The sequence below is a fragment of the Protomyctophum bolini genome (genome assembly GCF_963924005.1).
Source record: "Protomyctophum bolini genome assembly, chromosome: 23".
Classification (NCBI taxonomy): domain Eukaryota; kingdom Metazoa; phylum Chordata; class Actinopteri; order Myctophiformes; family Myctophidae; genus Protomyctophum; species Protomyctophum bolini.
In genome coordinates, this window is record NC_137884.1 from 7,852,051 (window position 1) to 7,876,789 (window position 24,739).

The 24,739-nt window shown below is 41.8% G+C and overlaps 1 protein-coding gene across 1 annotated transcript; it reads right to left on the reverse strand.

The window, feature by feature from the left end:
- Positions 1 to 828: 828 nt before the first annotated feature.
- On the reverse strand, positions 829 to 17,277 carry slco1d1 (solute carrier organic anion transporter family, member 1D1; the record flags this gene model as incomplete). The annotated part of the gene is made up of 14 exons (XM_080757007.1): positions 829 to 1,039; positions 3,147 to 3,264; positions 3,907 to 3,971; positions 4,858 to 5,042; positions 5,370 to 5,535; positions 7,126 to 7,321; positions 8,149 to 8,313; positions 9,319 to 9,573; positions 10,133 to 10,231; positions 12,329 to 12,475; positions 13,079 to 13,203; positions 13,709 to 13,841; positions 14,545 to 14,686; positions 17,227 to 17,277. 14 exons carry the CDS (start codon positions 17,275 to 17,277, stop codon positions 829 to 831), a joined length of 2,058 nt encoding a protein of 685 aa, XP_080613133.1.
- Positions 17,278 to 24,739: the final 7,462 nt, after the last annotated feature.

Here is a 24,739-nt window from a genome sequence, read left to right on the forward strand (position 1 = left end):
CTAATCACTGGAGCAGTATTTTTTTATTTCTTGTCCACATTTGGAGTAGCATCATGGCAAAGTAACTACACAACCCAAACCTCAAAAAAAGTGGTCTTACCCTTTAAATGTTAAAAAGATAAAACATAAAAATGCATTCTAAATTAATTTTGCATAGACTCAAATGTATTGCACCATTAAAGGGGGTGTAAATGATATGTCATGTATGTTGTTAAAAGGTGTATTACGATAATCATTGATATAATGTTTGTTCAGTACAGGCCATGTAAAAATAACTGACAAACTGTTTAACACCCATGCATGGAACCAATTGTTGCTTTCGGCCAGAAACCTTGTAGCCTATATCCATGTTTAAAAAATTTAAAACAATTAATTGTTTGTGACGTGTTGTGAGCTTGTAGATCTCAAATTGTTTGCTATTTCTGATTAGGTTTTAAAGTGAAAGTTAAATTGGTGTAAGTGTGTCTGTGGGTTTATAAACATTGCACCAATGAAAAGTATTAGAATAGCTTGTGACTAAATAATAACTCCATTGTATTCATTGGAACACATGCTCTTTGTTTCCATTTCCTGAATAGTAACAGTTTTAGACATACAAGGTTTCCGCCTGACAGCGACTAAATTAAAGTATGTTATACTTTGAAGGTAGGCAAGTGAATGAACCATTTTTTACACATCTTCACTAAATTGTTTCCTTACCTTTAAAAATACAGAGCCAGCATAGTGTCCATTGTGTTTAAAAAAGTTCAGTGTGTATACTGTATGCATACAAGTGTAAAAGTTCACTGGCACTTGAATGGGCTTGAATGCTCATAACACAAAAACAACTCAAATAGTGCTGTCTCTCTCCATATCCTCTTTGTTGTTGATGTTGATGTTGGCATGTCCACTGGTAATTCCATTGGCTTCGATAGCATTTTCCGCGGCTTGGTTCCTTAACGCTACCTTCTTCTGTCTCTTCACAATCTTGCGATAGAGGAGTCCCGAAAGTGCACAGCTCAAACCATAGATCGCGGTTACCAAACCCAGGAATGAGAATCTAAAATGGACACACATACAGTGAGCAGTGACGTTATGTAGCAGTATGATGTGTCTAATGCTTAGCTTTAGCAACACACTTCATTGGCAGCCAAAGGTAAATCCAATCAACTTTGAGCTATATAGATATCTTCAATCAGAGAACAACGTTGTCAATCATAACCAAACATACTGACAACGTATTGAGACGTATCTCTTCACTCGTTTACATTTTCATACTAGAGCGGTGCCCGCCCGTGGGGCAATTAAGGCCTACTTGGAACGATGGAAGGATGGAAATGAATGCCCCGCCCACTTATTATGTCTTTGGCCCTTTGATGCCCATGGAGGTCTTTATCTATGGCATGCCCATATGTGGAGTCTATGCAGAATGTCAGAACAACATTGTGTCATAACAGGCCAGCTCTATATATGAAGATCTAGGGGTGATCAGGTGTGATCAATAGGCTAATGTGGGCCCTGTCCAGAGCCTGGGCCCCAGGGGCCCTGTCCAGAGCCTGGACACCAGGGGCCCTGTACAGAGCCTCTAGAGCGATGCCCGTTGGGCACTGGCCTACTTGGAACCGATGCAAGTTGGAAATGCATCCCTACACATGACTGCGTATGCCCATATATGGAGTTATTTGTCAAGCATGCCCAAATATGAAGTCTATGCAGTCTATGTCAGAATGATGTCAGAACAGGGCCTTTTTAACATCAGTGGAAAATGAGTAGTTCCCCCACATGGAGAGAATTCAGCTGGAAAAATGTGAGTCGTTTCTTTTGCACTCCAGCTCAGAAAATACATTACACGCATCAGTCGGACTGTTGGAGACTCTGTGGGGAAACATTGGCGAATCATTTTCATGTATTCTGGAGTTGCCCTTCTGTGGTTCCATTTTGGAGAAGTGTCCACAGTGTCTTGGAAGCAGTCTTTGGTGTTGACATTCCTTTTGATTTTAAAACCATGTATCTTGCAGATCTGGGAGGACTTCACTTCAGTATCAGTATCTAATGAGGGTATTGCTTGTGGCATCCAAAAAAGCCTTAACAAAAAAGTGGCTTACAAATGTTATACCAACTATAAATGAATGGATTGATTTAATCTATGGTATATTTATAATGGAAAGAATTACATTCAGCTTTAGAGGCCAGGTTGAAGTCTTCACAGATAACTGGTTTAGATGGATTGCTCATATCTCGACAATGAGACCTGATTTTGTTTAAATTATTTTGCTTAACCTGTAGAAGTATTTTTGATCATCATTAGAGAAGAGAGACAGTTTTTCCCCCTTGTGTGTATTGTATGTATATTGTCTTGTTTTGTATTGTCATTTGTGAGTCGTTTCGTTTTCATGTGTGTCTGATTAAAATTCAATAAAAAGTAAATTGAAAAAAAAAAAAGAACAGGGCCTTTTTGGGTCGGTTCTGGACAACCACGGGTCCGACCGACTCGACACCGAGCACTGCACTCCCTGTGGTAGGGTGGAACGCGTGTGTCGAAATTTGAAGTCGGTGGGGCAAACGGTTCTCGGGTTACGTGGATTAAAACAGTACACACAGACAGACAGAGATAAGCATTTAGATAAGATGTAGGGGTTCTCAACCTTTTTGGCTGGGGACCCCCGGAAATGCTTTGGCCATGTCTCGCGACCCCCGCTTAATAGGCCCGGGCCCTCAAGGTGTTAATGAACTAACTAAACAACAATGTGACGTCATCTTCTTTTCATAAAAACCATGGACAATGCTAGAAACTCTATTCGGAATCTTTGATAATTTTTGGATTATATGCAATGTAAATTCTGAATCTCACAAGTCTCTAATTTAATTATTCTCATTAAACTATCTAAACACTGAGTACCGATCGGATACCAGTGTGTAATAATAACAAAAATCTAGGACAAGTGGGGTCTGGGGAGGTCAGTAACGCGAGAGTGTACAAATGGTTTCAAATATTGTATGATATTTGTGACCAGATTTGACTGAGAGCCTGCCATCGCGCAAACTTCAGTCAACTAAAACTAGCTTTAATTTCAGGTGACAAAATTATGACTAAAACTAATTGATATTTTACTCAAAAGACTATGGCTAAAACAAAATCTAAAGATTCTGTCAAAATCAACACTGACCTAAATGCATCGGAGTCGTAGAGTCGACATGCTCCGCGGCCTCCACATCGCTTGGTGCCCCACTTCAAACATGTCATGTCAATCATTGCTCCAAAATAGATAGGAGGGGGGATCCCAGCTGAAAGCAGGTACACACAGAAACACACATATATTTTGTTAATGAAATGTGCTAGTTTTATGTTGAAAGGATTAATCATCTACCCTCCGTAACCCTCATCAAGCCTTTATCTTAACCCTTTTGCTCACCCTAACCTACAGTACACCCTCATACATGTTTTTGAGTGGTGCAACCACTCCTAGAAACAGCAATGTCTGTCCCTCCCTATGTCTGTCTGTATGTCCCATGTGTATGTCCGTATGTATGTTTAGGGTACGAACTGTTGCCAACTGTTACCGTTGTTGCACGACTCACTTCAGACAGGTCTGATTTAGTTTTCACTTTCTTTAACTGATGATTTCATCCTCGTAGCAGTTTTTGTATTGACTTGACTTTGCATTGACAGTTTTTGTATTGAGTGCATTCGTTTGAAATGTACATACTGTGAATACAAACATCAATCAATCAATCAACCTCCCCCCCTTGAAAATGTGTCAATTACAGAGCTACAGAAGAGCAAAAAGAAAAAACACAAATCCTGCAAATTGCATTGCTGACATATTTCTACAACTCCCTTCTCTCTCCCCCCCTCCATGAATACATTGTAAATGTGACATGTGCATAATGACTATGTTGAAATATCTTGCCTGCAGGTGTACTCACCCAAAGTTCTTATTATCAAGGTCTGCATACCCAAAGCCAGTGACTTCAGATCCGGCTGGATGGACCTACAACAGTGTACAGAAACATTCACTACTTGTATTATTCTTTGTCGAAACATGTTCCAATTTTGAATTAGGGAGTGAAACACTACCGTGAATTCATTGTGGTGATTGCATCATGCACATTGCTGTGCATAGCTGGTAGCTGGCACTGTGCATATTCAGCACCATGGACATAGGTGTGAAACATAAACATTAAGGGCCCTATTTTCGTCAGTGCTTACTGTATAGCCCTTAATCCCTAAACTTCTTTGCCCTTTTTTACTATTTTGAAAAACCTTTTTGTAGATCGGCTAATTGAACAATTTGAAAATGTTTTCAAAATGAAAAAGAAAAAGCAAAGAAGTTAAGGGATATAAGACAGACTGCGGTAAAACCTGCAAGGTTTAAAATCAGCCTCGGTGCAACTCCAGAGGCTGAACTCGAGTTGTAACGAAGCTGAGATGTGTGCTGTTCAGTGGCAACGGCGACCCAACGCACAGAAGGATTCCGCACTTCTAGTTAACGGTATTTCATGGCGAAAATAGGGCCCTAAGAGTCTAGATGTATTCCATGTCAAGTACACCCCACATGTTTTATGACAGAGAAAGATGTCCAATTTGGAGTTAAATTAACATTGATTTTACAATATAAATTCGGGGTCCCAGAGATAGAAATGCCATTAAATGGAGGTCCGTAGACTTAACTAATCTAATGCATGTCAAACTGGGGGTCCTTGAAATTAAATGTGTTGAGAATCATTGCTAGCGCCGTAAAAACCTTCTCTTATGGGGGGGTCCTTGTCATATCTTTTCAAATGGGGGTCCGCGGGATAATTAGTGTCAATTTGGGGGTCCTTGACGTGAAATGGTTTGGAAACCACTGCTTTAGAAACAAATCAATCGTGTCTGACCTGAGCAGGACGATGTATCCCGGCGTGGCGCCGCATGCAGACAGAAAGGCTCCCAGCACAGTGATGCCCATGTAAATCTTAAACACGCGGTCACAGTCACCCTTCCTGGGACACTGGCCCAGCACGGCAGACATGTTCATGCCTGGGGTCATCATCTCCCGCACGCACGTGCAGTTGCCAAACACCTGTGAGGAAGACAAAGTGCTGTGATGAAATGACCCTTTGTTGATTGACACTGACTGACGAGCTGGGAACAAAATGGTGTGTGTTTGTGTGTGTGTGTGTGTGTGTGTGTGTGTGTGTGTGTGCGTGCATGAATATATCATATAAGATATGATATAGAGTGGAAAATGCAAAATCCAGTCAACCAGAAATTGGAACACAGCCAAGCCATACGCAACCCAGCGTGGTGGTGATATGTGCACCCTTTCTATTGAATTGGTTTAACGCAAAGTATAATTGTCAATTGACCTGGTACAGCACCAAATTTATTTTGACTCGACTCGACTCACCATGTCCTTGCCGGTGCCTGTGAAGCTCTGGCAGCCCGCCAGGCAGGGGGAAGCATACGTGATGCTGTTGGAGGCGCACACGGGATCCCAGTGCTTCAGTGAGCAGGAGCAGCCCATGTTACACTGGGACAACATGGTCTCCGGCTGGTAGGAGACCTGCGGGGCCCTGCATGATGTGCAACACACAAACACAGTGCACGTGTACATCACACACACACACACACACACACACACACACACACACACACACACACACACACACACACACACACACACACACACACACACACACACACACACACACACACACACACACACACACACACACACACACACACACACACACACACACACACACACACACACACACACACACACAGACACAGTGTTTTACTTAAGAAAAAGTACCAATACTGCAATATAGAAGTACTCTGTTACAAGTAAAAGTACATGAGTAGTACTATTGGTATCAAAATGTAAGTAAAAAGGACTCATTATGCAATAATGTGACTATAGGTATGCCCCATTTTAAGTTTTCTAATAGCTGTTCTACAGTACAAGCTCACAATGCGCCCATCATCGCACGCATTGTGAGCTTGTAGCTCGGCTATTTTCAAATGGCCAAAATGTATAGGGCTGAATTGGTTGATGTGTGCGTTTTATAATAATAATCAAAATCTCCACAAACGAGCAGTCGAGCACTCTCAGTCAAAACAATGCAGTTTACCGGCTGCACGGCTCACGAAGAATCACTGTAGAGAAATAGCCAGCAAAGTCCTTCTGGTACATTTATTCATTGCATAAAGCTGCACAGACAAAACACGGACGCGTCTCTGCGTCAAAGCCTTCCTCAGCGTGTATAACTTTATGCAATAAATGTAACAGAAAAGGACTGTCTATTTCTCTATTACTGCCCCCCAGATATGTCTGTGAGCATTTCCCGTTACCCAAAAATAGACAATCTACAATCTCACTGTTGTAGCACTGTTGCCTCACAGCAAGACGACCATGGCTCAAACCTGACTGCAACCTAACTATTAAAGGAGTGATAACATCGATCTATTCTTTCACACCATCTTTTTTCCCCCAACATTTCAACAATAAAATGATTTCTGTGCATCGAACATGGAATGGAACTGAAACATCAATAAAAGTCTGAAAATCACAAACAAACATGTCTCTGCCAAATTATTTGCTTCTATGCACAAATCAAATGAAAGTAATTAACTGTACTTTTGCGGTTAAAGGTTTGCAGTCGTACACATCAGCAGTCATGTTACAGCCTTTTTTTTCACCAGATTAATTGTAACGGATAAGGTCACATGCACCCCAACCAACCAGTATCACTCTTACAGGGAAAAGGACAATCAAATTCATATAGGACCACTGACTCACCCCTGGTAGTCCACAGTGAGTCCTGCCACCTGGGTGTTGTCACAGTAATAACATAAAGGACCACTGACTCACCCCTGGTACTGTAGTCGACAGTGAGTCCTGCCACCTGGGTGGTCACAGTAATAACATATAGGACCACTGACTCACCCCTGGTAGTCCACAGTGAGTCCTGCCACCTGGGTGTTGTCACAGTAATAACGTATAGGACCACTGACTCACCCCTGGTAGTCCACAGTGAGTCCTGCCACCTGGGTGTTGTCACAGTAATAACGTATAGGACCACTGACTCACCCCTGGTAGTCCACAGTGAGTCCTGCCACCTGGGTGGTCACAGTAATAACATATAGGACCACTGACTCACCCCTGGTAGTCCACAGTGAGTCCTGCCACCTGGGTGTTGTCACAGTAGAGGAAGAATTGGATGAAGAGCAGACCAAAGGACAGCAAGGTGGTGCCAAAGGAGATCCGGGTTGCTCCAATGATGCCCAGTTTGAAGCGCTTCAGCACAAAGCCCCCTGTGATGATGCCCAACGCCACCGCGGGCAGGCTCATGGTACCTGATGGATAGAATATGAGAGAGAGAGAGAGAGAGCCATGTTTACACAGTAGTAGTATAAGAGACAATATTTTCTTTATGGCTGTCGTACTGCATATTACCATACCATTCATCCAGTCTCCAGTTAAAAACAAACAATCAGGCTGTAGGCATTTAACTTATTGAGACGTTTTATCTGAATTAGTCTTCCTATTACTGTAGCAGTTTAAATCTAAGCTCAAACCTCACTTCACTTCCTATAATTTAGAGTTAGGATAGAGCCACTTAACTTCTAATGTCGGTCTTACTTTGGGTAGAAATGGTCCTTTAAAAAATAAATTGAACTAATTGTTCTGAAAAAGCTACATAGAAAATAACTGACTTGCCCTGAGCTTTAAAAAGGTTGCTTGTAATTGATATAAAATAATATAATTTAACACTCACGCACGTTGCATGCACATACAGACATGTACAACGTGAACAACGTGTCGGAGCCCAGGACTGCCTTTTTTGCACAAAATCACTCCCACTTGGGCAAAAGTTCTGCGACAGAGTGAGACCTGTCGGAGCCCTTGGTAAAGAAAGGCATGGCTTGTATCTAAACATACCACAGTTTTATAGGCTATATGTGAAAACAAACACAAAATTGGAACACCTACAGTGCTTTGCGCTTCACTTTCAAGTTAAGTTGATCTCTGGAAGTCACACTTCCTTCCAACAACATCATTGTTTCGACTGCCTCTTGGAATTCAAAGTGCGTTAAACAACGACAACACAGATGGTCCTGCACTGTACTGTACCTCTCAACATGTTAACTGTAGCCATGTTTGGTGCTACACTGTACAGTACCTATCAACATGATGGTCTTGGAGGCAGACTGGCCGTAGATTTGCTCCATGAACTTGGGTTTGAAAGTGATCATGCCGACGAAGCCATTAACAGCCACCAGGGAGACCAGGATGATGAGCCGGTAGACACCATTGCTGAAAAGCCTCTTCAGAGAAGGAATGAAATCTGATGACACAGGACACAAAAAAGGACAATGAGAAAGAAAGACGGTCAACGCCAGTAGCTCTATTAGCCACATTAACCCTAGGGTCCCTGTTCTGAGCATGTCGTAAAAGATAATAGGTGATCATTCTGCGAAAACAGCCTATCTACAGTTTTTTTTCTCTTCTTTTTTTTTACAACTTACAGCTTGAATAGCTACATCAGCATATTTTCTATTTCATCTATTTTAAGATTTGCTATAGAAGCAAAGAAAAGGAGGCCAGTGACCAAGTACAAGTCGACAATAAAGTACCTTATATACTGTAGGGTGTATGCAAGCGGTTAAAAAAGCAGAGATTAATTCAATGATCTTGCTTAGATATGATTAGCTGTTGTTACACTCAGGTCATAAAGTAGGTTTGTTCAAAAACTCCACATGTACAGGTGCTACGTATGGATTGCCTAAACATATACAGTACATACTTCAGTGTGTTACAGAAGTTACATGCCCCTGCACCTGTGTCTGTTTTGTCACAACACACTAGCTAACCATATCACCAGGTCTGTCACAACACTGTTTAAACCTCACACACTAGCTAACCATATCACTTTATTAGTGGAGAGAGAGAGAGAGAGAGAGAGAGAGAGAGAGAGAGAGAGAGAGAGAGAGAGAGAGAGAGAGAGAGAGAGAGAGAGAGAGAGAGAGAGAGAGAGATTAACTCTGATCAAAGTAGATGATCCCTGGCATGCACATGTGTTTTATTGCAGAATCCTTATCCAGCACAACTAAATGACACAGTAGTCAAAGCTACCGTTACCTTTGTTTACATAAGTAATGCTAATTGAATTTGAACATTGCAAATTGTTTTGCTTTGCTATTCGAAAATTCAGATTTGACAGATATAGATCCATTATGGAACACATCTCACTCACTATAATTATATAATTATTTAACCGTATTAAATGTTTTATTGATTTGCACTATTTGAGGCTTCAAGGGGTTTCCTTTTTCAATGCAGTTCCACACACCTTTGGCCAGCTCAGCCAGAGAGACAGGCTTCTCTTCCTCTTTGGGGGCACGGTCGTCCTCCGTTAGAAAGTTCTCCTGTTCTGCCTCTTTGGACGGCTCCACACTGCTTGGATCCTTCTGGCCTTGCTTGGTTAGAGACTTGGGTAGGAACCAGAACGGGATCCCCGCCAGCATGCAGAGAGTACCGGTCACCAGGAAGCCTAGCCACCAGGCCCCAACCCAACGAGAGTCCTTGTGGTTGATGGTAACACTCTCTGAAAGATGAAGCAGTAAGTCATATACTGTTGTACCACGGTGGCGTTTGCAAGAGAGAGAAAAAAAGACAATCTACCGGTACAAGCTAAAGACATCACATGCATTATTAGCTTATAGATCTGTTCCTTTTGACAAGTCCAGGCAATTTGATTTGTATAGCACATTTCAACAACAAGGCAATACATCCAGAAAAAGAATTGAAACATTTAAAATGACATAATAGGATACAATAAAAGAAAAAATAAATACAATTTAGAGAAATAAAAATAAAATTAAAAATAACTGTGAAAGGCAGCGGCAAACAGAAAGGTGTTTTGCTGCTTCTCCATGTTACAGTTTTGAATCTAGGGACAGAAAGCAGAACTTCCCCATCAGATGGCCTGAGTATTGGGTAGTCGGCATATAAGTTCACAACACGTCACATAGCGACGAGTTGTGAACTTGTAGGTTGTTTCCAAAGAAGAGATTTGGCGTAGAGGGACAAAGGATTCAAGTGGATACAGAGTCAATACGTTGCATTTCCTCACTGTGAATGGAACTTTAAGAGAATTGATTTACCCAAGTCCACAACGCCGATGTCCACGTAGATTTTGGCACAGTAAGAACCCATCATGTACCCTGCAATAGGCCCGAGCATACCTACGGTCTGGATGAATGCTGCAGAGAGAGAGAGAGACAGACAGACAGACAGACAGACAGACAGACAGACAGACAGACAGACAGACAGACAGACAGACAGACAGACAGACAGACAGACAGACAGAACGAACATGAATGTTTGCCATTACAGAATAATGATACTGGAAATGGAAAAGTGAACATTTTAGTCACAGCAACGGCAGAGCTAGAATTACAGTAGAAAACATCTGTGAAATGGAGAAATCCAAAACACCCAGTGAAAATATCTAAAGTAGGGATATGCTATGCACCGATGTATCGATGTATCGGGTACATATCAGTATCTGTCGATATTTGCCGTTATCGGTCAATATCGGTATCGAAAAATTCAATTAAAACATTAACCGATGGCAGTAGCCGATATTTATCTGTTGTTGATAAGCATACATTGTGCGTTGGCCATGTTGGTGTGTTGCAGCCTACCAAACTGTAGATTCTGAACATTTATTTCTTGTATTGAAGAGGGGAAGGGGAAATAGAAACAACAAAAACAATATAAACATATAAATCAGCATCGGCCATAATTATTATTTTAAACATCGTATTAGTATCGGCCAATAATTTCCATATCGGTGCATCCCTAATCTAAAGTATTTATAACACTTATGACTGTTGGTTTAATAATTTAGTTATCCTTATTCCTGGTAGCTCTAACTTGTTTTCTTAGCAGTCTATTTACTTGACCTCTCACCCTGTTGCTGGTTGACTGGGTTAATGACTCTTACTCTGACCTTGCTTGCACACAGTGTACATGCTGTGAATGACAGAGCGTCTGCTAAATGCCTAAATTGTAAATGTGTAAATTATACACAGAAACGTACAACCAAACTTCAAAATGTTCAACTCCATTATTGCTGGATTGGATGCATTCAACCTTTTTTGGTGTGTTGTATACTTTTTCACAGCTTTGCAATAATGATGGAATGTTAAGATGAGTAAGACTGGTTTTGGAATTTGAACACTTTCAGAAGTTGTAAACTGCTGCTGCTTCCCCAGTGTCTAGTTTGAACCCATGCTCCAGATACACTCTGTGTAGGTGACAGGTTAGACGAGCGATTCCCAACCTGTGGGCTGAGCCCCACTGGTGGGCCGTGAGGTTATTGCAATTAGCTAAGTCAAATAATAATGTAAAATAAAAGCAACATAGCATGAACACAACATCCAATCAAACCCAAATCTGGGGGCCTCTAATGCCATTTTTCACCTGCTGATTTCCTCAGGTCCTGATGGCCGCAACCCATGACTTGCATCAGGGCAAGGACACTTTAACTGTGCCTTTTGTAATGTAGTGTATCTATTGTAATGTTGTTGATTTGATTACAATGGACCACAATGGTAACTAATAATATGCATATTGTAGTTCCTTTTTGAAATACAAATAATGTAATCAATCAATCAATCAATCAATCTTCCTTCCTTCCTCTTCTTACTCAATTCATTAATTCATGCTGTGGTTCTCAACAGTTTCAGGCCGTGACCCTCCAAGGTTCCAACAATAATCATATTTGAACTGGGGACCCTGTGACTGACAAGCTCTTGGAATTGTAGGATTTGTGGCATTCAATAATGTTTGACTCGTTTCCACAGATAAGACAATAACTCACCAAGTCATCCAGATTATTATTATCCATCTATAAATTAGCACCACGTCTCGTGCGTGTGTACCATACGTCTGTAATCCACGTAACTCGAGAACCGTTCACCCCACGACTTCAAACTCGACACACATCCTCCCACACCACCACCACAGGGAGTGCAGAGCCCAGCCTTGAGTCGGTGGGATACACTGTTGTCCAGAACCAACACAAAAGCCTCTGCCAGGGCTCTGGAGTGGACAGGGCCCAAATTAGCCAATTGATCACACCTGATCACCCATATATCTCCATATATGGAGCTGGCCTGTTCTGACATCACAATGATGGTTCTGACATCTGCATAGACTCCATATTTGGGCATGACTGACAAATAACTCCATATACTGTATGGGCATAAAAGACACCGACATAATAACTGGGTGGGGCATTTCCAACTTGCATCGTTTCAAGTAGGCCAGTGCTCTAGTTATTATGAACTCACCGAGGTAGAAGGCAGTGTTCTCCTCTCTGGAGAAGTCGTCCAGGTAGGACACTCCTAACGGCATGATGGGTGTCTCTCCGATGCCTCGGAGCATGTTCCCCAGGAACACATAGACCCACATGGAGGAGCCGGCCGCCTTCTCACAGGCTGTGGAACCCATTATTAAAACCGGGAAAACATCTGTGTTTTTTATTTTATTTTTATTATCTATACAGTACTGGTTATGTTTTTTATGGATTTATAACAGTGATTTAGAATAGATCACCGTTTCCCAAACAGTGGGTCGGACTCGGGACCCATTTGTGAGTCACGGGCACATTTCTTTATTGGTTCCCTTAATTTTTGGTTTCGTACATTTTCTTTTTAATTAATATTATTTAAAAAAAAAGTAATTTCATGAATAAATAATAGAAGAATCTAACAAATTCCATAAGTTAGAAAACTTAAATCTTTAAGAAGTAGTGCAAATAAGCATCTAGATGCTCACAACGCGAGACAAAGCGACGCGTTGCGAGCTTGTAGATCTGCTATTCCACTAGACAGTGTCACGTGCTGAAAATATAGGCGTAAAAACTACAAGCGGTGCGTGACACTGTTTAATGATGGAGCATAACTTGTGCACCAAAGTGCAGTTAAGTTACAAAAGCATTTTTGTCTTTTTCGGAGTATCAGTGACTCCTACAGTTGTATATTTTTAGCATAATTCTCGCAAAATATTATCCCCAGTAAGGATCGTGGCCGTCATGTCACCTGCTTGACTGTCTGCAGAGGGCACCTCATCTTCAGCGATGACACTACTGTTGGACATGCAGGGCAGACTGGTGTCTGTGGCATTGACATCTGTGTTGTGAGACACACTGGTTTCATACTTATACCTGAGAGATGGAGGCAAAGCAATAATCACAGATGATCAACAAAGTCACTCTGTTACATTGGAGTGGGTTCCACGTAGGTCATATACTGTACATACTGTACAGCATACATGGGCACCATGCAACGTGGCGCTCTGGAGTGAGTGTGGAAATGTAGTGGCCCTCTCCATTTTCAACGTTTCCCACCCCTGATATACAGTAGCTGTGGAATATATATATATACCCAGCGACTTTGCCCATTTTCATATAAGTCCTCACTAAATGCTCATGATAAAATGGTAAAAAATAAAAGAAAGAATTCTACTTGGCCTGTGTCTCACAGAAGAGCTGTGGACATCAGTCTACCAGTGACATCATCGTCTGACAGATATTCTTTTCAAATGAGCATTAAACGTGCAATAGGTTCAAGAAACAAAATAACATAGTAGGTTTGTATTATTGTTCAGTAGCTGGCTTTATAAGGTTTAAAAGGACAGTAAAATAAATATGAATGAAATTGTGCACTGACGGCTCCATGAAGAAGTGAGGCACGGCTGTGCAGAAGGCCCCAGCCGCCATGATCAGGCAGCCGGCCCCGATCAGCCTGGGTCGATGAAGCTTGGCCCCGAAGTAGCTCACAAAGGCTATGACCATCAGGTTGCCTGAGAGACGGATGGATGGATGGGTGAATGAATTAATGATTGAATGACACTATTGTGATACATTATCTCCCTAGCATTATTTCATTTTAAAATGGTAATTGGACCATATAGCTATTGGTGGATATATGGGCTGGAATGCTCCACCTGCCTACGCTGCCTGCACACTCAACACTTAAAACTGTCCGTTCATTGTCAATGGCATTCAATGTTTGCGTTTACACAAACCCTTAAAGCTGGACATAGGAGGCAGTATAGAGGCACGATTATCCCCAACGGCAGTTGCAAGGAGTTGCATTGGTGCGGATGACTGCGCCTAGTTGGTTTAGGTTTCTATAATTAATCTAGCTCCCTGTCCCTTTATTTTCTGACGCACAGGATAACATATATACAGTAGGACAAACAAGTGAAGATTATCTGGTTCAACAGATAATTATTGTTAATAATTAGCTCTAGCCAGCCAATTAAATTCACACCTTGTGCTTTTTCAGCTCGGCTCAAACCCCCCCTCGCGGTACATGCTGTGAACTACAATAACAATGCATCGCCTCAATACAGAATCCCTATCAGTTTAAATTAAAAGAAAGAGGAGCGACGGGATTGAAGATCATACAGTCAGGATACTCTGGCCTACTGACATGCCATTCTGGGCTTCAATTCAGATCATATACAGTATGAGCACTATTAGAGTTCAGGGAAAACATACCTAACTCAAAGCTGCCATCTATGACTCCTATGAGTGAGCTGGGTATATCAAACCTCCGTTCAATCTGGATCATTTGGCTCTTCATATAGGAGCCCCCGAAGGCTTTGGCAAAGTACACAGAACACAAGGACATCATGAAGAACTGCAAAAAAAACACGCGGACATGTGCGCACACGCACACACACACACACACACACACACACACACACACACACACACACACACACACACACACACACACACACACACACACACACACACACACACACACACACACACACACACACACACACACACACACACACACACACACACACACACACACACACACACACACACACACACACACAAATAAATAAACAAACAATATGCATATGTGATCTACATTTGACTACACACAATCTACAACAAAAAACATCGCATGGATAAACCTTGGACCTATCCTCAGTGATGTATCCCAAGGTCATCTGGGTTTCGGGCACTCAGGCGACCCAGCCGGGGTGGTCCCAGTAGCTACCCTCAATCAGTCCCATTATCCAATCCACTTTATTTATATAGCACGTTTCAAAACTCAGAGTTTACAAAGTGCAACAGCGAATAACAACAGCGAGAAAATAAAGTACAAACAGTGAAAACAACTGAGACACATTACAGAAAAACAACAGAAAAGCAACAGCATCACAGTGAGACAAACAAGGACCGAAGGAATTACTCAAGCGGGGTTAAAGCCAAGGTATAGAGGTGGGTCTTTAGGCGAGATTTTAAAGTCTCGATGGAAGGGGCCAATTTGACGTGGGAGGGGAGTGCGTTCCATAGTTTGGGGGCTACAACAGAAAAGGCTCGGTCGCCTCTGGACTTTAAGCGGGTCTTCTTTGTGACCCTGAGATTTAGCTGGCCCTCAGACCGCAGTGACCTAGGAGGAGTATAGACCTCAATAAGGTCAGACCGATAAAGAGGAGCCAGACCATTAATAGATTAAAATCCACTCTGAAGCGGACAGGGAGCCAATGAAGGGAGGCCAAGACACTGCAAGACAGTGTGATATGCTCACGTCTGCGAGTACCTGTGAGTAGACGTGCGGCCGAGTTCTGGACTAGCTGGAGTCGAGCAAGGGAGGCTTGATTTAAACCGACGTACAGAGCATTACAGTAGTCCAACCACGTAGAAATAAAGGCATGGATAACCCGCTCAAAATCGCTAAATGATAGCACAGACTTGATTTTAGCCAGCAGCCTTAGATGATAGAAACTAGAGCTGACTACCGCATTAACCTGTTTGTCAAGTTTAAGGGCATTGTCTAGTTTGACGCCAAGGTTAGAGACCACAGGTTTCACATATGGCTGCAGGGAACCTAGGTCAGTGGGAACGATACCAGGACCGCTAGGTCCAAACACTATAACCTCCGTTTTACTTTCATTGACACAGAAAGTTAAGAGCCATCCATGCCTTGATGTCACTTAGACAGTCATTAGGGAAAGACCAAGGCCACACAGGCTGAGAGGTACGCTTCTGGCGCATGGAAGAACTAGGCTCTGTGGGTTGACTCCTGTCCAGGCCCCTGCTCCTACGCTCATCAGGTCCACTCCTGCTCTCACCAGGCCCAGGACCTGTGCGTTGCACCAGAGTCCTAGCACCAGACACTTCATTCAGGAGTGGTGGATTAGTAAGCCACAATGGTTCCGCAGACTCCACCTGAGCAGCAAGGTGGTCCTCCTAAAATACATCACCGAGTGTTTGTTGGGCTTCCTCCTCACGGAGGACACAGGCTGGGGCACTAACCCATACTGCTCGCCCGCAGCAAATAAATATATTTAGATTTTAGTGGTCTTATCAAAATACATTTAAATGTATTGTGTAAATGTAGCATGAATCAATTGGGTATATTTTGAAACATGGGGAATGTCTACAATTTCTTGCACCAGGGTCTGTAAACACTTTAAGACGATCAAGCCATGTTGTAAAGACAGTTAACCATTAGTGGTCTATACTTTGTGTGGCTTGGCTCCTATAGGCTGTATATGCTTTGCAGTTCAGTGTTTTACAACAGGTCAATATGCCTTTGGTGGTTAAATGGCCAAGTCTGGCATATAGTAAAAGTCACTTTTTAACGAAAGGTTAATGGAATGGATATTAGGCTACTGCGTAAAGCTTGTAATTGTTTGGTCCTATCAAACAAACTACACTGGACGATTTTCTTCTCTCTCCCAATCATTTTGATGATCAGAAAACACAATCAATTCCATACAGCGGATTCACAACTCTCTTTACATCTTGAAAACATCATGCGCATCTTGGCATGGAGGACTATATGCTTTGGCAATAAGTCTCATTCATAAATATGGATGGTACGGTTCTCAAACGTTTCAGACCAAAATAATCCCATTTGAACCAGACAATCCGCGGCACTTCCCCCTCTTGAGATTCTTACTCCCTTTTTCTGTTGAATTTCTTGACCTCCAATTAGTCAGTAAATTACTACATGGACGGTCATCATAGGTCACCCCACCAGGGCATTCAGTTCACTGTTTCTCAACTAGTGGAAGGAAATCAACAAATCCTACATTACTAAATGAATGGTCACCACATGCAATACTTCCAGGGACCACCAGTGGTCCACGGACCACCTGTTGAAAACCCCTGCTTTAGACAGTAAACATAAACGGTGATGACAACGGTGCTGACCTTGAGCTTGGAGCAGCAAGGCTCACGTGGTGCCTTGGTCTCAACACTCATGATGGTCCAGGCTTATGGTCCACAGAGAGAAAGGTACTGTACACAAGATCTGAGAAACAGAATTCAATTAGTGATGCAGAAACCAGAAACACAATGCAATTATTTTAACCAATCTGTAAGATTAGAGTATGTTAATAGAATATAACTAGTATGTGTGCAGCGGTTGGAGGTGGTTGTCTGACACATAGTCCCTGGTGTTGGGTCGGACACATACTGGCTGCTGCCCACAGATGTCAGTGGTTTAAAGTAACTAAGTACATTTACTCAAGTACAATTTTGAGGTATTGTTTTTTACTTTACTGGAGTATGTCCACATTTCAATACTTTTACTTCTACTCCACTACATCTCAGGTGCAAATGTTTTTTTGTTTCTCCACTACAATTATTTGAAACTTTAGTTACTAGTACTGGCAGTTACTTTGTAGATTTTGATTATTGAACATTATGAACATTGGCCACTACTGTACATACAGTACATTTTGGCCATTTGAAAATAGCCGATCTAGTCTACAAGCCCACAATGTGTTGCGATCAATGTGTAGATCTGCTGTTGTCAAAACATTTTTACACATTTTATAAGTTAGAAAACTTGTGAAACGGGACATTATGCACAACGAGTACTTTCTACTTTTGGTACATACATTTTGATACGCTATTGATACTTTTGATTAGGTAAAAAAATACTTTTTCCACCAGACATAAAACTAAAATGGAAATAACGCTTTTCTTTCTTTCTCAAAAGAGTTACACAAAGTGCTTTAGAGATGACAATTACAATACAAAAAACCCCCTCAGTGAAAATGATTACAAGTTGTGATTATTTCTAATAACTACTAAGAATTTTGCCTAATCGCATAATTCTGCTGTCCATCATCATGAAATGCATTACATAACTGCAAATACCGGTACTACTGTATATTATTTACATAGCTGACACGCCAACATGAGTGGGACAAAGAGCATGCAAGATTCCCACATTACCAAATAAAGCCAATTATTTGCCACTGTCAAGTGTATAATATAATTTGGCTTTACTTTTTCTATGTAAAGCTGTCGACTCTCAAACAATAAAATATCCCATTACTTATTTACACGCAGTACATATTATACACATACTGTGTGTAGTATTTGCACATCTATAAAACAAAAATGTATAAATAAAACAGCTTGCGATTGGTGTTCCATTATTCGATCAATTAAACACAAAGTGCATTTGTGAGGGACACACAGTCCGTGCATGGGGGAAACTCAAAGTGCTTCCACTTGAAAAAGAACAAAATCAAAGTGGAGATTAATGAATGGTATTTACCTTGGAGGCCACTGGCAGTCCTTTGCGTGTGGAGGGAAATGTTGCCAATGGCAGGACTTTGAGACTCGCCAAAGCTTTATCTCAGGGGAGATACAACATCACATCATGTAATCAGTAACCCACGATGTGCTGTCTGTTTGATCACGTCAATACAATGCCGCCCCCTTATCCTCCCACAAGAAAAAGGTACCCCCCCCCCCCACACATGAAAACAACAAAAACAAACACATGAGCATGCATGCTGTGTTGTCTCTGGATGTTTGTATGGTGCACACAGAGGGTTCATGTGCATATACACACACAGGGGAAAGTAAAGTACAGTGATGGGCAATTGTGCATGTGCACGTGCACGTGCACACACACACACACACACACACACACACACACACACACACACACACACAAGCTTCTATTGTGTGCATATTTTACAGATCAACAAAAAGGAATAACATTTTTCTGCATAGTAAATCCTATGATTTTACCATGAAATGTCTACAAAGACTGTGTGTCCTTTCCTTTCCTAGAAGTCAGGGTGTATCCCAGGCCAGTTCAAAGGCATCCTGTCCCATTGATTTCATTTAACAATGGCCCTCGATCTCTCTCCCCGTTGGTGTGCTGAAGGCCCAGTTATAACTGTCACTTTAAGAGGCATTTCAGAGATCCTACTGATCAAGCATGAGTCCTCATGAATTGGGCAATCAAAGCTAAGCTTCAGCCGTTAATCACATGAATCTAAATGCACAGCCAGTCTCACCCACAGACAATAACCAACTTCACCCTGTCCTATCTAAAATCAAACCATATAGATACTTTTACTTAGATACTCTCTACATGGGCTGGCCCCCACCTTTTCGGTACCACTTGTATATGGATTTTATGTATTATGTATGTACTGCTTTTTCCTTTTATGGACAGAAATAAAATCAATCAATCTATCTATCTAGTCTACTTATCTGACCTCTTGGATGATTATACTCCAGGTAGACCTTTGAGGTCTGCCGGCCAGCTGCTTTTGACAATTTAAGATCCAGAGGTGATCATGCCTTCGCTGTTGCAGCACCCATTCTCTGGATTAGCCTCCCTTTGTATATCAAAAGTGCTCAGTCCATTGAACTATTCAAGTCTCTTCTTAAGACTCAGCTCTTTTCTATGGCCTTTGATCATTCCTCATTTTTTATTGTTGTCATTTGAACAGTTTCATTTCTTGTTGTTATGGGGGTGCACATCCATACTTGTTTTTGTATTTTATATGCATAACTGTTTCTAGATTTTATTGTGCAAACAAAAGCGTGGATCAACGTTATTGACCATATGCACACGGCTGCCATCTTGCCAGCAAGGTGCTAACTAGGTGCAACTTCCCATAGACAGCCCATTCATCCAAACAGAAATCTAATCTAATCGTATTAAATAACGTCAAACTCACCAACATTGCAGCTGTACGAAAAGCTTGAATTATCATCTTACTATTTGCAAAGTGTTTGTTTAACACAAATTCACCGCAGACATGTTATGAGCTACTTCCTGTCAAGATGATTCATGCAGATGATTATTTTTCTAAGGGTGCGTTCGGAAATAGCACACTGAGCACACTGTGCACTGGGCATTTCCGAACGCGCCCTAAGTGTCAAGAGTGTGGAAGCACTTGTTATCAGTAAAGCAACCTCCTGCATTATGTGCAAATCCAAAACAGGTGGTACGCATGGGCTGTGGAGTGATAGTCAACGAGCACTTCCAAACTCCAGCACTTTATAAAAGCTAAAAGGAATTTCTTGACAGGGAGTATCTCATAACATGTCTACAGTGGATTTTTGAGTGGTGCAACCACTCCTACAAGCAGCAATGTCCGTGTACCTGTGTACCTGTATAAGTGAGCACGAGTATGTGACTTATTTATACCAGTAGGGGGCACCAGAAACAGAGAGAGGGGTATTGCTGTGCCTGCTAATGAGAGAGAGAGAGAGAGAGAGAGAGAGAGAGAGGGGGGGGGGGGGGGTGTGGGGGGGAATTGCACCACTCAGTTCACACGGGTGTGATTTTATTAAACAAACACATTGCCGATAGAAAGAGGATAATTCAAGCTTTCCGTACAGCTGCAATGTTGGTGAGTTTGACGTACCGGTAATTTAATACAATTAAATAGGACTTTTCTGTTTGGATGCCTAGGGGTCCGCGTCAATATGCCGGCGGTCCATTGGTCCGATCGACAACCTACCTCAAACCCTCACCCTAACCCTAACCTCCCCCGGGGCAGACTGCACCTAAACCTAACCACCCACCCTCTCCCGACCCCCAGCGCACCTCGGACCAATGCTCCTTCGGAGCAATGGTCCGTCGGATCATAGGGTGCTTCCCGCACCTAGTTAGCACCTTGCTGGCAAGACGTGTGCATATCGTCAATTGCATCGTGTAACGATAGATATGCTCTGATCGATTCACGCAATGTTTCTAAGATGGAAAAAGGCAGATAGTGTTTTGTAACGATATTGTAGAGATTGTATTGGCCAGTCTGCCCTAAATTTCGCTCTGGTCCATAGGCATTAGAGCTATGGACTAGAGCTACCCTACAACATGTGTAAAATACAGTCATTTTTGGCTTGCATCGCTGCCTTTGACCTTGGGCTGCTATAGCCCTGAAACATGACTGAAGTACGAGCTTCATGTGAACCATGGCTAGGGCTGCTACTACCATTTACGAGAGTAGTTTGAAAGCACAGAAAAAAGAAAACCAGCAAACGTCATCAGCTTTATCCTTCATCCAGTGGTGAAAGAAGCTACTCACATGTTTTTACTAAGTATCAATACCACAATGACACCTTTAAATTCTATTTTACCTTTTTTTATTGTGTCTGTTTTGGTCCTGTTCTTCAGTCAAAAATGTATTTACTTATTTTTCTTAATGTATTGTATGCTTATGTGTAGTCTAGTTGTGTACCGGTATGTATGTTTGTATGTTGGTGTGTGTTGAAAAATCAATAAAAACAATTTAATAATAATAATACCACAATGACTAGAAATAGCCTACTCTGTTTCAAGTACATTTTATGTAGTAGGTTTTCAACATTTACTTGAGTAAAAGCCAAAGTACAAGTAGGCTACCAAAAGTAAAAAAGTAGGCCAATTGCGTCTCGTTCACAAAAGCTTGTGATACAATGATCGGGCTATAGCCTGTGAGCCATTTTCAAATAGCTTGTAGGGCTGAAGTGGTTAATGTAGGCTATGTTTTGTGATAATAATCTAAATGTACAAAGTAACTATAGTAGGATAAGGATAACTTAAAAAATCAAGTAATTTGTAGTGGAGTAAAAGCATGCTACAGCCTACAATATTGAGATGAAGTAGCAAGCTAATATAAAGTAGGCCATTGAGACTAGAGTAGGAAATAGGCTACTCGAAAGTGTACTTAAGCACAGTAAAATGTGGTTACTTTCCACCCTTGCCTTCATCTAAATAAGAGCTTACCGGACAGATTCCTCCATTAATCAGCCCTCCCAGGTGGAACTTGGTGGCGATTCAGGCTGGAACCCAGGCTAAGGTCAGGTGGAACCACTTGAAACTGATTAAGATTACCTACCATTACCCATGGGCCATGTGCTGTCCATGGTGCTGACGCCTCTCCCCAGGCACTCCCTCTGGTGGACGAGCTTGTATTGCCAGGCCCATAGCAACACTCCACTCCACAGAAGAGTCCTGTATTCAGAATTGTACTTGAGCGAAAGTACAACATACTGTATATATTATATATCAATATAATTCTTTTTTTTAGGGATTCAGTGGTTAAATGTCTTCAATAAACAAAACAAAACATGTGTTTATACATACTTACTATTGCTGCCATACTATCTTGCTGTTATTATTGCTGCTATAATTTCTTCTTATTGTTTATTATTGCCGATACTCAAGTTGTGGAACAAAAACCCAATAATTTATGTATGAACTTGAGTAATATAATTTACATGTTTTACAAAGTGATAGAACACTGCCACCCTGTATTTATATAAATAATCTGTATTATACTGATATAAAAACGGATAGAGGACAAGAGATTCAGAAATGCTCAAACTTTGACAATAGATTTGACAAATTGCATTTATTTATTAGAATCCCATGATATTCTGGAAAGTTGAACGTTAATTTGTTCTGATAATAATCATAATCAATCAATCAAAGGTAATAACCAATCACCTCTGTCTTTTTACAGACCTGCTGTTTGAGCCAATCCTCAGCGTGTCCTGTCCCATGAAGGGGGTTTCCGAGGGCCAGCATCAGGGGCTGTGGGTGATGGAGGGGTTCAACTTCTCCATGGACTGCTCCGTCCGGCCACAGTACCCAGGAGTCTCCTTCCAGCTCACCTTCACTGGACCCAACGCCACACACAGCCACACCCAGACAGCTGTCAATCACTCTGCACACTTCCTGCTGCCGACCACGCCCACCACCATGGAAACTACAGCTATGTTTATCGCGTCACTGTGCATAACTTCACCTCCGAGAGCCACTTCCTCTATCTGACTGTAGAAGGTAACATCTATCTATCCATCTATCTATCTATCTATCTCCAAGTCATTGTTCCAGCCTCTCCTCTGAAGGAGTCATCAGAATGACGGTGGCGATGATCATTCTGTGTGGACAGTTCATCTTCCAATATTTCTTCTTAACCACAATCCTTAACCCTAGAACACTAAACCCTTTCACCCTAGAGCCTAGAACACTAAGCCCTAACTTTCACCCTAGAGCACTAAACCCTAACTTTCACCCTAAAGCCTAGAACACTAAACCCTTTCACCCTAGAGCCTAGAACACTAAACCCTTTCACCCTAGAGCCTAGAACACTAAACCCTTTCACCCTAGAGCCTAGAATACTAAACCCTTTCACGCCTAGAGCCTAGAACGCTAAACCCTTTCACCCTAGAGCCTAGAACACTAAACCCTAACTTTCACCCTAGAGCCTAGAACACTAAACCCTTGACGTCACAACTAGGTAGGCGTGACGTCAACCCTGACAACAAGGGGGCGCTCTGCGGGAACCCTGTCATAGTGTCTTGATCACTTTCACCGTTTCATGTCCTTTTTGTAAACTAAAAACTTGATTGTGAAAAGAAGAAAAAAAGACGAGCAAGCTTGCGACCAGATGTGACAGCGCCCCATTCCGATTTTCGGCAACAAACATCGATTTCCAACACTTGACGCACCGACAACATTGCTGCGGGGGAGATCTACCTTCAATGATATTCAAAGAGAATTAACAGTGTAACACGAACAAGCATTTATTGCAGAACAATGCAGCCAAAGTTGCCTTGCTGTGGTAACTCCAATTATAACAGTAAAACAAAAACACCTAAAAGTCACAAATAACCAGAATAAAGTATGTTGTATGTTTGTCGGGCAGAAACCTCATGATGTCCATATTTCAGCTCTTGTTTTGTTTTCTTCACAAAGTGATGCCCTACGTTCGTCATACAGGTGTCACACAGAAGTAGAGCTTAGCAGATCTGCTATTTTTTGAAAAACACAATTATGTGAAGTGGTTAAAAGTCTCTCTGTGGACTTTATGAAGAAGAGCTTGTGTTAAAACAATAACAGAAAATTTACGTTTTCCGGAAATTAAGTTATTTTTCGTTTCCACCCGACTGAGTATTATGTACCAGGTATAAATTATAAATAGTCACAGCAATTTGCATAAAATAGGCACTTATGTAAGAAATGTAAACATACCAACACTCTTTTTTTGGGGGGGGGGTCAGAATATCTGTGTGAACATCACACACGAACACATCCGTAACATCAGACACACACGGGAACACACAAAATATAATATCACGCACGGTACATCATGCACACACACATACACACAGTCAAGATCAAAAGTGCATGGGGGAGAAATCGAAGTGACTGTGGATCGCTGTGGGGCTGTCGTACTCCATCTTGACACCCGGGGGCGCCGGCGGGGGGCTATCAGGACTGAGCTGGGAGGAGGGGGACTTCTGCTGCGCCTGGAAACCGCTGCTGCTGCTGCCTACGGCTGTCACCATTACAAATATAAGCATATAGGACTGAGAACGTTTTTTTATTTTTAAATCTTCTAAATCCTAAAAGTTTTCTGAAAAACCTATGTTTCTATGTCAGTCGTTCTCAAACATTTTAATGTCAAGG